The sequence below is a fragment of the Malania oleifera genome, chromosome 7, assembly GCF_029873635.1.
Source record: "Malania oleifera isolate guangnan ecotype guangnan chromosome 7, ASM2987363v1, whole genome shotgun sequence".
Taxonomy (NCBI): domain Eukaryota; kingdom Viridiplantae; phylum Streptophyta; class Magnoliopsida; order Santalales; family Ximeniaceae; genus Malania; species Malania oleifera.
The window spans coordinates 85,917,640-85,931,425 of record NC_080423.1 but is presented as its reverse complement, the minus strand read 5'-3'; the positions used below and the strand labels follow the sequence as shown (position 1 = coordinate 85,931,425).

The 13,786-nt window shown below is 38.9% G+C and overlaps 1 protein-coding gene across 2 annotated transcripts in view; it reads right to left on the bottom strand.

Annotated features, from left to right (window-relative positions):
- Positions 1-603: 603 nt before the first annotated feature.
- LOC131159860 (uracil phosphoribosyltransferase) overlaps positions 604-13,786 on the bottom strand; it is a 57,516-nt gene continuing 44,333 nt past the window's right edge. For both annotated transcript variants that reach the window (XM_058115051.1, XM_058115052.1), the window contains 4 exons: positions 1,742-1,809; positions 1,285-1,340; positions 1,155-1,202; positions 604-1,026 (listed from right to left, as the gene is read on the bottom strand). In XM_058115051.1, the coding sequence (XP_057971034.1) occupies positions 975-1,026; positions 1,155-1,202; positions 1,285-1,340; positions 1,742-1,809 (224 nt within the window). In that variant the 3' untranslated portion in view covers positions 604-974. The remainder of the gene's footprint in view (positions 1,027-1,154; positions 1,203-1,284; positions 1,341-1,741; positions 1,810-13,786) is intronic.

The window sequence follows — 13,786 nt, the reverse complement described above, 5'->3', positions numbered from 1 at the left end:
CATATTAACTTTCACTTTTAAAGTTGTTTGTATGAAAATGACTGTTTACCCAATACCCATTTGAGACCGAATTATATTTGAAAATGTATCAGAAGTTGCGATGTGATAGATGATTGATTGATCATTATTGATATAGAAAAAAAATTGATATGAAAATCAAGACATCACATATAGCTTTGATAAAACATTTGTTAGAAATCTTTGAACTTGAGTAAAAAGGGTAGCCAAATCAAATAATAAATTTGACCACATTCCCCTCCATTTCATCCTATTCCTATTCCTATGTACCAACTTACTTGTTTGACTCAATCCAACAAAATGTCCAGAGGAAAATAAAGAAAAATTTTCTCACTAATTTTCATAACAAGGGTCTGCTATTTTATCTCACCTTTACGTTTCTTTTTTCAGCATCTTAACCACAGCTATTATAATAACATCCTTTAAAGATGACTTCCAACAACTTAAAACCTTTTCTGCCAATCTTCTATTTTCATTGTACAAGTCAAACCAAAGCTGCGTGTTTTGGACAATGCAAGTCTTTTAAAGACTCACCATTCTTCACACCACCCCTAATTTTTAAAGGGATTATGAAACTGTTCCAGGTTCATGCAAATTCAACAGCAAGCCGCTCCCAATAATAAGAAGTTTCAATGGCACACTGAAAATTCTTAGGACAACGTAGGTCACTTTTCCTCCAACAAACCATTCCCATGGCTAAATAGAGCTGGACAAGGATATAAGGCTTACTTTGTTCAAAAGAATACAATTTTTTTTTTAACAGATATTGAGGCAATGCACAATTTTGCTCCTTTATTGATTCATTACCAGTATAAATTGCTCACGAACTGAACCAATCTGTGGGGCAAGATTGCTGAATAAAAATCCCATCAAAATCAAATCTCCCGTTCATTTGCTCAAATGCCAAAATTGTGACAGATGATGAAGAAAGTTAAGCCAGCCAAACCGGGGCGGTTTCATGTACCAAAACTACGGTCTCCAGCATCCCCAAGTCCAGGAATTATGAACCTGAAATGCCAATCAAAATGCAAGGGAAAAACATGGATGAGACAACTATTTTGTCCAGCAAAATAAAAGTAGGAGGAACTTTGCAAGATGGTTTGATCCTGCACAAGAACATGGTAGGAAAAACTTACCCTTTGTCATTGACGGTGGGGTCAATGATTCCAGCATATACATGAAGCCTGGAAATCACAAATTCCGCATTACTGGAAACTAAAAATGAGGTCTATTCATTAACCAATCTATTTAGAACAATTGTTTTACCCAGGAAACTTCTCGCTGAGCTTTTGGAGTGCTGGAGGTGCAGCCACAGCAGATATCTGTGACATGGCAAGTTGACAACTCAAGTGATCCATGCGCAAAAAACAAAAATATATGAGAACATACAAACAGCAGAGCAGCCCCCTTTTGGGTCAGTCTGCACGCCCCTGACTCACTGTACATCATGTAAAGCACACCAGAACTTGACAATTCAAACTGCCATCCCACTTTCCAGTTTCTATTTTGTAGTATGGGAGGTTCACGGTTTCATTATGTAACAGTCGCGTTAAAAACTTATTTGACATAATGCCTATTGCCAAACAAGATTCATTTAGTAGATTCAATCTACTTAATGATGTATATTAGCATACTTCTACAACATATTTGAATCCCCACTGTAACATATAAGTGCTTATGAGCCTAAATTGATAAAAAAAAGATTCTACAGTAACATATCTACCACTTTAATTTGCCTGTTTTCAACACCACGTTCCTTCAGCAAGTCAAGAGCCGCAACTATTGTGCCACCTGATATTCGTTTCAACAAATATTAAAATTAAGAAAGAAAACATGAAAGAGGAAAAGCCAGTATATGAAGTATACTTTCCCATCAAATAGAACTTTAATCACATATAAAAAATACAGGGCATTAGGGTGTCATAATTACTGCATTTATCATAGCAATGCAAATATGCAATTGACACGAATCCATGTGTCAGTTGATGAGCACCATACAAGCACGCAGGTTGAGCTTATGCTCCTGTGTTTGTGTTGTGTGTGAGAGGGAGAGAGAACACCAAGGATGTCAGAAATTGAAACTTCAAATCATCAATGAGCTAGAACCTTTAATGTGCCAAAAATAATGAATGATCTGTCACGAAACACAATAAGGCGACAGAGAATACTGACAACAGAAATTGAAACTCCAGCTGAATGATACGCAGGAAGCATAATATAAGGAATTGTGCATATATTGACTGTGAAAGTGCATTTAATAAGTTTTAAAATAAATTATAATTTTTCAAGATTGATTTTACTTCCATAAAGCTTTTTCCAATCAAGGTTTTAAATAAAGAATAAGGTACTCAGCTATAAACATGTTAGAACATAATATATTATTTTAATAATTTGGCTACGCAAGTAGGGATATTTAATAATTTGGCTACATGAGTAGGGGTATTGTTGGGGATGTGGCTCATATTCAGAGCGGATCACATGTATCAGAGAGAGTTACGTGACGCGAGGGACAAAGGGACAGAAGCAAGGTGCAGTTAAGGAGGGCAAACCTTCGACGAATTGGGGCCCAACCATCAACGATTTCAGGCAGTAGCTGCAAAGTGTTTTTTCTTCTACTCCAACCGTCGAACCTTTGACGGATTGGGACCTAACCGTTGACGGTTTCAGGCAGTAGCTGCAACGTGTTTTTTCTTCTGCTCCAAACCGTTGACGAAATTACGTATTTTCAAATCAAGGGCTTGTAGATTGGATTTATCTGGAGGGTTTTCCTCCGAGGGATCAATACAAATGTAGTTTAGATATATTATAACACTTCTATACTCATTGGGTTTATACTCAAACAATATTGTAACTCAAAGATTGTAGCTTTGACATTGATCATAGTGAAACTGAGGTTGCTGCTCCCGTGGACATAGGCTATTGCCAAACCACGTAAGTCTTGTGCATTCTAGTTGTATTTTTTATTCTTCTTATTATTGTTTGATTGTTACTTGAGTATATTTTATCATTGAGTGATTGCATTAGTGGTTGATTGTTTCGTGTTTGATTGTGTGCTTCCACTGCGCGTGTTCAAGTTAAATGAACGTCAACAAGTGGTATCAGAACTATTGATTCTACAATGGCTGGGGTCTCTTCGATTAAGTTTGATGTGAACAAGTTCGATGGAGCTGGTAATTTCGTGCTTTGGCAACGAAGGGTGAAGGATTTGCTAGTGCAGCAAAGGATGGTGAAGGCATTATACGAAAAGAAGTCGGACGACTTGATGATGCAAGTTGGAAGGAGCTTGAAGCAAAGGGAGTTTCCACGATCAGATTATGTCTAGCCGATGACATGATGCATCATGTCATGGATGAGGACTCGCCGGTGGCGGTTTGGCTGAAATTGGAGCGCCGATACATGTCCAAGTCGATTTCGGACAAGCTGTATAAAGTTTTATTGGCTTAAGATAGCGTAAGGTTCGTAATTGACTCACCACATCAACACATTTAATCAGACCATTAGTGATCTGGGCGAGTTGATGTGAAGTTCGAGGAGGAGGACAAAGCGTTGATGCTGCTGAATTCCCTACCTACGTCGCCTACATACGAGAATCTGGTTATGACCCTAACTTGGGAGAAGGAAATCCTAGAGTTGGCGGGCATCACGAGTGCATTGCTAGGGTTCCATCAAAGGAAGAAGGCGATGAGGGTTCACATGGTGAAGGGCTCATGGCGAAGGGTAATCAAGATCGTGGGAAAGGCAAGTCCAGGAATGGATCGAGTGGTAATAAAACTCAGTCCAGGATGAAGAAGGATGTTCGCTGTTTTAAGTGCAGGAAACTAGGGCACATAAAATCGGAATGTCCAGAGTGGGAAAAGGGAAAGGCAAAAACTCGGGGGGGTTTGCCAAAATCTGTGAATGTAGTTGAAGGGGACTCAAGGAGCAGTAATGGTGAGATGCTTACTATTTCATCATGTTCAGAACGCATCACGGGTTCTTGGATCCTAGACTCGGGATGTTCTTTTCACATGCCGCCCAACAAAGTCTGGTTTACCACTTACAGATTGGTGAGTTCTGGTTCCGTTCTGATGGGAAACGGTGTAGTCTGCAAAGTTGTCGGAATAAGGGATATCAAGATCAAGATGTGTGACGGTGTGGTAAGGACGTTGTGTCAGGTAAGGCATGTACCCGATCTATGGAAGAACGTGATATCATTGGGTGCTTTGGATTGTGATGGGTATAGTTACAAGTCCAAAGGCGGGACAATGATGGTGTGTGATGGCATATTGATGGTGATGAAGGGACAGAGGATAGCAGGGAATCTCTATGCACTGTAGGGTAATACAGTTATAGGTGGAGCTACAACTGAGAGTTATGAGTTGGGAAATACAGTTTTGTGCAATTTAACCACACACAAAAGGTCTAGGGTTATCTCATGCGGCACAAGTTGGAGTTGTTTGGCAGGTGTAACTTGTGGCTGAGGTGGAGTACCAGATCAGGAGAGTTCCTCCGGTTAGATATTGTTGTTAAGTACGCTGGCATTCAAGAAGTTTTGTGAGCAAGGCATGGTGTTTGCAGGGGTTGCAAGGGACTTCTTGGTGAAGTAAACGAGTATGACGTATTTCTCGATTAATTGATTGCCGACGCAATCACTAGATGGGAGAGTTGCAGGAGAGACTTGGACTGGTTACGCAGTAGACTTTAGAGGTCCAGCTATCCACGTTTCTAGTGAGGTGGGATCTAGGCTTGGTGTTGTGTTTGGACAGTGCATCTTTCTAGTATATAAGAAAGATAGGTTCAAGTTGGGTGATCCAATGGCAAACAGGGTAGCGATTGGTGGAGACATGGTTTTAAGTGTTAAAGTCATGAAATAGCGTACTCAAGTAGATGAAGAGAAACAGGTGCCAAAAAGCTATAGTAGCAGCAATGAGCATGTTGAGCAGGTGGAGTTGGAGACTCAGGGCGGGAGTGTAGGGAGTTCTAACTCAGGAGACTTGCAGTATCATAGGATAAACTGGAGTAGAAAGGAGATTGTGATGCAGTTGGAGTTTCAAACTCACGGCAGGGATGACGTTGGTCATGATGTAGGGAGTTCAAACTTAGGAGACTAGCAGGATCACAATAGGCTCAGAGGCACTATTAGGCCACGCTCAGGTGTGATCTGATGTCTTATGCAACCATTACCACCAAGAAGGATCCTACTACCTTTCAGGAGGCAGTGCACGGCCAGGAGAAGGGTAGGTGGATAGGTGCCATGGTGAAGGAGATGGAGGTATTACATAAGAATCAGACAAGGAGGTTGGTGGTGCTCCCAAAGGGAAAGAGGGAGATCGGCTGCAAGCGGGCAAGTATTTTGTTGTTTAGTGTGAGTGACATGCCGATTGCTGGAAAGGTTCCAACTGAGGTAAATCAGTTGGGGACTTTGTTAAGAAAGGAAGTTGACATGAAGGTGTTAAGTGTTGTCAAGAGTATTCTTGGGTTGATGATTCGCAAGGTTAAAGTTACAAGGAGATTGGGATTATCCTAGGGTGACTTTGTAGCTGTGAGGAGATTGGTGTTATCTCAGGGCGGCTATATGGACAAAACTACATGGAAATTGTGGTTATCTTAGGGTGGTTTTGGGGATCAAGTGTTGAGGTTTAGCATGATTAGTGTTAAACCGGTTACTAGTACACCATTGACGAATCTAAGTAAACAGTCTACCACTCAGTACTCAAAGATGGACGGTGATGTTCGGGTCGTGTCAAAGGTTTCCTACGCCAATACAATTGGGTACATTGGCAGGCAACAGAGAGTTCTGTCAGTTGTGAGGTTCACAAATGCAGACTACACAAGGGCGCATGCAACGGGGTACGTCGTGGGAAAGCCTAATTATTGGAAGTTCGGGATATAGTCTTAGGGTACGCTGGTTACAACTAGATCGGAATTCTTGGCATAGGTTGAGGGTGCAAGGTAGCATTGTGGTTCAAAGGATCGTTCAAGGAGCTGGGTATTCAGTTAGGTGAAGTTCCTGTTACCATGGTCAAGTTCAAGTGTGGTTTGGACTTGGTTTACGTCTCCAGATGTTAGAGGGGAGGCGGGTGGCGATCTACAAACCCAGGTGGAACAACGGTTATGCTTTCAGATTTTCAAGGTGATGATAAACAAAGAAAAGATGGGGAGAATAAGAAATCTTTCCTCTACATCAATAAAAACTAGTTACAAAGAATGCAACCTAAACAGAGAAACTAAATTCAATGTAACAGGGCGAAGCAGCCCTGCTGCAAGTCTTCCAGAGAAACATGATGAAAAAGGGCATTTGTTGACACCCATAGTGAAACCGAAGTTGTTGCTCCTGTGGATGTAGGCTATTGCTGAACCACATAAATCTTGTGCATTCTAGTTGTATTTTTTATTCTTCTTATTATTGTTTGATTGCTTCTTGAGTATATTTCATCATTGAGTGATTGTATTAGTGGTTGTTGGTTGTTTCGTGTTTGATTGTATGCTTCTGCTGCACGTGTTCAAGTTGAACGAACGTTAGTAAGTACTTTCAACCTTCATCTCTTGTTTGTTGTTAATATATAGGAAAAAAGACCTTGACCTGTCTGTATGCTCCAAGAAACAGCCTAGGCTTCCTCTGTTCCTTCTCCTCTCTTCTCCATCTTTAACCATGAGTGTTGTATTTTCCTCATTGAACCTTCAATTTATTTCAAATTTACAAGAAAAACCAGAGCAATCAACTTCTCTTAAAGTGATTAATTTGACATACTTACAACCATAGTTTTAAAAATTGGTGGGCAACGGCCATTACATAGCAGTATCAGTGACTTCCGAGATCTTTACAAGACGATATCTTGAAACTCCTTGAATTCACAACCATGATGGCTATTACGGGCAACTATAGCGTTAGACTGGCTATGAATGACTAAAATAGGTTTTGAGTCTTTTTTTTTTTTTTGGTGCATTTTCCTCTCTTTTCCCTTTATTGAAACTTAGGAGCTCAATTTCAAGCTAGTTTATTCTAGTTAGTCATTTTTTTTTTTAATAAAAAACTTCATTTTTGTGTTTATTTTCCTTGCTATTTAATATGCATTTTTTTAAAAACTGGAATTCAAATAAACCCAAATTTTTCTCTCATTAAATTACGTATGTTCATATTCTAAGTTGTTTCAATTTTTCTGTTTTGTCTTTCTTACACCTACTTTGGAGACAAAAATACATTCTACTATGCATTTTTTGTTCTAGTTAACATATGAACATTATATATATATATTTTTTGGATAACATAAATTCCTTTAAAGACTAAAAAAGCACAAATGATGGCATTTTGTACTCATATTACTTTATATTCATGATCTTAGTTAAACTTCACTTATAATCAATGAAGTAGTGTGAAGTAGCAAATACATGCTTCTTCTTGCCAATAGAAACTAAAGCAACCAAGACGACATCCAATACTTGAGTATATGTTTTATATATATATTGATAAACAAAGAATTAAATTAAAAGAGAGAAGAATGTGCATTAGAAAATTAGAAAGAGAAAGGAAATGAAAAAAAGAAAAGACAGGGAGAATAAGAAATCGTTCCTCTACATCAATAAAAACTAGTTACAAAGAATGCAACCTAAACAGAGAAACTAAACTCAATGTAACAGGGCGAAGCAACCCTGCTGCAAGTCTTCTAGAGAAACATGATGAAAAAGGGCATTTTTTGACACCCACAGCCACTCAAGATATACCACTCTACTCCAAAGCAAATTGTTAGTAGCAGCCTTACCTTTGAATATTCTAGTGTTCCTTTCCAACCAAACACATCAAATAATAGCTGTAATGGTGCAACGCCATAGAGTTTTTCTATCCTTAGCCAAAACCCATAAAAGTTATGGTATAAATGAGCTTGAAAGTGTATGGACAGACCCAATTTTCACCAAATATACCAAATAACTTATTCCAAATAGGCAACGTGAAACAGCAATGAAGAAAGAGATGAGCACAAGTCTCTTCACTCCTCATGCAAAGGACACAAATGTCAGGGGGCAGGGTCTTATCAGGTCTTCTCTTCCAAAGCAAACCATTGGTATTATTTCTTTCAAGTGTTGCAGTCTAAGTGAAAGCTTTTATTTTTTAGGGTGCTTAACTTTCCAAATCAAAGGGTACAAAGCAAAAAGATCCACAATGGAATCACAAGTCAAGTAGGTGAAAAAAGATTTACAAAAGAACTCCCCAGAAGGATCTAAACTTCAAACCCTATTATCATTCCCCAAATGAACATGAAAAGAATCAAGCAATCCGATTGAAAGAACCATCTCATTAATCTTTCTCATTTGGATCTCTCCCAAAATGGAAGTTCCAAGAATGCTCATCTTCTTGCAAAAGAAGAAAAGCAGAAATCAGGGTGTCAAGAAGACTTGATAGACGAAAAATATGAGGGAAAGTACTAGCCAAAGGCATCTCCCCCACCCAATGATCCTTCCAAAAGCGAATACACTCCCCATTACCCACTGTACAATGCACTTCAGGAAGGAAATAATCATAAATCTGAGATACAAACATCCAAGAACTCGAATAAGTAATGTTAATTCCCACTTTAGCATCCCACCCATTTTGTAGCATTCCAAATTTACTGCGAATTACCTTATGCCAAAGAGAATTAGGTTCTAAAGGAAAGTGCCATAACCATTTCCCCATCAAAGAAATCCCTTTTAGGCCAACAAACAGTCTTCCAACCTACAAGATAATCTCTAGTTCCCTACTATCCTCTCCCCAACTCGACCATAAGAAATTCCTCATTAATTTCTCAAGCCTCCTCATTAATCTTACAGGGATTCTAGAAAGGGAAAGGTAATACAAAGGGAAAGAAGATAGACAAGCATGGAAAAGGGTGATTGACCCCCTAAAGTGAAGAACACTCATTTCCACCCATCCAGTCTCCTACCCACTCTCTTAAAAACAGGGTCTTAGAAAGAGTTTGCATTGGGATTACCACCAAGGGGGGCACCTAAATAAGTACTAGGCCAAGTGAAAATAACACAACCAGCTAGCCTAGCAAAAGAATCCACATTAATACCTAGACCCACCAGACCCCTCTTAGAGAAATTAATTTTCAGCTTCGACACTTTCCCATATGTTATATTTAAATTGATTAAATTTAGTAAAAATCATGTAGAGCATTGATATATAGGATTCTGGGATCAGAGCATGTGAATCTATATGTTTTTAACAAGTTTGCTAATGCAAAAAAATGAATTCAAGGATGTGGTGTCTGTTACTCGTTACATAACGTTTGCAATGGCCACAACTGTTACACACTGTTAATGTTACCCGGACCATTACTGATACTTAAAACCATGGTTACAACCCTTCTCTTCCTCTCCTTTTCTCTCCCTTGTTGACTCTTAAAGCAGGGATTCATTTTTTTCCTGGTTTGAGAGTCGTTTAGGGTTTCTTATCCTTTTCTTCAGAGCCATGAGCTACTCTTGTGGGTGTTGTGTGGCTCGTGGTAGTTTGCTCATGTAAAGACAGCAATTGGCTGTTTCTGACAGGCTGCTGTGACTGTTCGGATGATTCCTCCGGCCGGTGATCAAGTATGATACTATTATGGTGTTGTGAGAGTTATTTCCATGCCTACATATGCTTCTAGCTGCTGCCAAGTTGTTTATTGAGTGTCTGCACAACTGTTTACGTGCCTGCCATGATTTATGTTTTGCGTGGTCATAAACAACCTTGGCAGGATGACTAAGATACTATGACTAAGATACTATTTGTCTGTGATTCCTCCTACGATAACATAACTTCAGTTCTGAGGTCACAGTAACCTCCTGAAGTTCTGGAGTGCTATTTTTTTCTAGGCCACTGCTTTATTTTGTATTGTGGCTGTGTTGTCCATCTTTGATATTGGTGTTTGCTGACTCAGTAGGGATGTATAGAAATTACCAAGAACCGAAAACTAGACCGAAGAGAAACAGTTCAGCATTTTGGCTCGGTTTTTCAGTTTCATTTTCCAGTTTTTATTTTATTTTTTTTTAAATGAACAACACCAAAAAACCAAAATATAAATGTTATTTTATATTTTGTATTCATATACTTCTTTGATCATGAATTATTGATATTTTTACTTATATGTGTTGAATTACTGTATATTTTGATTTTTTTTTTTTTTTTTTTTTTTGAAAAATGTGGTAAAGTCAATACAAAAAATATATGGGAGGAGTGGATTTTTGATAAAGGAGAGGCTCCCCCCACCTCACATTTTCTTGATTTGGAACATAAGAGGATGCTTCCTCCCCTGCCCACTATGCAGCTCATGCAGCAGTGTTGCTGCTGTTACTGCTTCCTGCTCAAGTGTTCTGCCCTTGTAAATGTCCCCAGTTTCTCGTCAACTGAGCATGAGAAGAGAAGAGCTTTCCCCCTCCTATAAATATCAAGGCTGCTAGAATTTGGACCCGATGTAGGATCGTTGAAGCAGTCCACACGATTGGATCCTACAATCAGACCGAGGATCATAAGATTCTGCTTGCAATATAAATTAAATATTAAAAATTTATGCATGTGGAATTTTATTTGAATTCGTAAGATTAAACTACTAAAAATCTTCTCTACTTTTCTGCCAAACTGCAACTGCAATTAGACTATTACGGCGATCATCATCAGTCATCACTAAAAATTCTGACCATAAGAAGAAGAAGAAGAAGAAGAAGATGGAGAAGGAGGAAAGACAAGACGAAAAGCAGAGGATCAGTAATCAGCAACTAGCAGTCAGTGCTGCTGCTTTTTGAAATTTGGAGAGAATCATAGAAAGTCATTCTCAAGAGCTAGCACTATGGTTGTTGAAGGTCCGACCCCAGAGCTCTCTGCATCTGCAAGATTGCAACTTCAAGGAACAAGAACTTTGCATCAAACTCCAGAAGACCAGAATTAATGGAAGACAAGAAAAACCCAAGAGCTCCAAGACAATTGAACAAGATCAACACTGGAAGTAGACCCAAGAGGACCAGAGCTGATTAAACAAGAAGAATCATGCAAGCTTATTGAACAAGAACTCAAATACAAAACTGCCGCTGCTGTTGAGGGCTCTTTGCAAGCTGGAACTTCTCCATCCGTGTTGTCAAGAGAGATGAGAGTTCTTTGCTAACTGCTACTGTTGGGATGTAAACAGAGTAAAGTGAACAAATCCAGGTGCTATTTTGCCCTATTTGTTAAGGATTTGGGCCAAATGGGCCAAAAGAGCTGCAAAACAAAACTATTGGGCCAATAAAAATGCATCTTCGGCCTTATATTTAAAGTCCAGGAACCAAAAAAAAAGCCAGTCCAGTTAAACTGAGTAGAATTGGTAGAATCCCAAGTGGGGTTGTGATTCTACCTGCAATTCTATGATAGTACTTGCGATTGTACATGATCCCAAGTCTATACAACATCTGAATTGCACGGATATATCAGGATCGTAGGATCGTACAATCCTAGGATTGTGATTTTGAAAACCACGATAAATATCAACCTCGCCCTTTCCTTTCAGTAGAACCAACAAAATTATGAGCTTGAGCCCATTAACAATAATTACTATTTGGGCTCAAACCCTATTATGGTAGTTATGTTGTAATTACCCATTATCCTAGCTGATAAAAGGGCAGCCCGGTGCACAAAGCTCCCACGTAGGCGGGGTCCAGGGAAGGGGCGGACCACAATGGGTCTATAGTATGCAGCCTTACCTTGCATTTTTGCAAGAGGTTGTTTCCACGCTTGGAACCCGTGACTTCCATATCACATGGCGACAACCTTACCGTTGTGCCAAAGTTCCCCTTCCATTATCCTAGCTGATGAGTTAAAAAGTATTAAAACTATTATCTATTATCCTTGACAATTTAAAATTTATTAAAACTGATATTTAACTAATCCAAACCACAAAACCATTACAATTTGATTTTTTCTGAATCGTTGGTTTATGGTTCAGTGCTTCAGTTTCAGTTTATAGATTTGAAAGACCACTGTGATTCATTTGATCGCCACTGCTTACCAAAACTGACATGAACCAACTACACCCCTAGTATTGGTGATGGTTCTGATGGCTTCTACATAGAGCTTCAGATATTGTTAATGTACATATCATGGCCATCAAAGTGGTTGGATGTTCCAACTATTTTTTGTGGTCTCAGGTTGTGTGTGTTAATTGACACAAAAGGGAAGTCCACGTATGTGTTGCAGTCTCCTCCATCCCTAGACTCATTCAATGTACTTTTATCTTCAATGAGTGGTATGGCATTCAAAGCAGGTCAAAGCATGTGGTTGACTGGTTGGTTAAATGCTATTAATGAAAATAGTAATTGAAGGATTATGAAGACTGGATGAAAGAGAATGACATGTTGCTTGTGTGGCTGTGGCATAGCATGGAGCCACAAATTATTACGAACGAGATAACCAAGGCCATATGGGATGATATTCGTGAAACCTTCTCACAAGTTAAAAATCAACTTGTCTTTTTGACATGAGAAGTTTTATCTAATATGACTAAGTCCCTCTATGACTATTATAGAACTTCGAAAGATATGTGGGAGAGACTCAATATCTATCAACTAGTAGTTCCGACATTGTAATAATGCAGAGTTCTTGGCTACCAAGTTTCAGTGGTTGAGTTTTGAGCTTCAATTCATCCATGATTCCATGATCAAATTCTCGTCAGTGAATCCATATCATCCATGAATAAGTATACACTATAATCTAACAGATCCCGATGGCTACCAATATTCTTATCTAGCTTCTTCCAACTATACATCAGCCATGCTCAGCATTATATATAATCATTCTACGGGAAGTGTTGGAGAACAAGGATGAGGTTTGGATGGAAATTGTGGCAATAGTGTATCCAGATGAGGAGTTTGCCAAGGCAATTTTTCAATTGAACACATTGTGGCAAAACCGATCATCCTGTTGTTGATCGCTATTGGGATCTCCACTAGAAACCAACTGGGCCAATAAGTCTCTTGCTGAAGGTGATTATACTCTAAACACTACGAATGCATCGGGCCACTCCATATGGGAGTAAAGTGCATCATCTAGGGATGTTGTTTGCATCAGGGATGTCCAAAAGGGGGAGGGGGGGGGGGGAGGGTATAACAATCTTGTTTGCATGGTTCAACAAGTCAAAATTCAGTCCTACATCTAGGGATGTTGTGGCCCATTAAGGTAGAGTTGGGCTTCTTCCCTGATCATCCCCCTCATCTTGGGTTTTGATTCTAGTGCTTCTTTGCATATAATTAGTAATATTATTTCAGCCCATGAAACCCACTACATTACACACTACGATTATTCCTGGTTACACCGATTCCTGATTGTGACAATATTTTTGCATTTTCTTCTACTCCTTTTTCTTCTATGTTAAATGTGCCTAAATTTCCTTGAACATGTTATTAGTTAGTCAATTAACTAAATCACACAACTGTTCAGTAACCTTCTTTCCTTCCCATTAAATTATTCAGGTAGGATGGAGGGCTTAAGAAGGATGGCCTACATTATTGTAGTGGTAGATCCAATTCTTGCATACGACCTCTTCAATTTCTGCTAATGGTGTTTCTTTGGATCAGTGGCATATGCTCTTTCAGGTCATCCATGTCTTCAAAAAATTGCGACAGTTTTTCCTATGTTCAAGTCTATTTCTCGTTTTGAGTGTTCTTTATGCCAGTTTGGAAAGCATATTAAGACATCATTCTGTCTAGAGTCGAGTCTAAATCATTGTTAATTTTTTTTTTAGATATTTAGGGTTTTGTAAAGTCAATTTTTTGGCTCATCAATGTTTTGATCCCTTGATGATTTTTC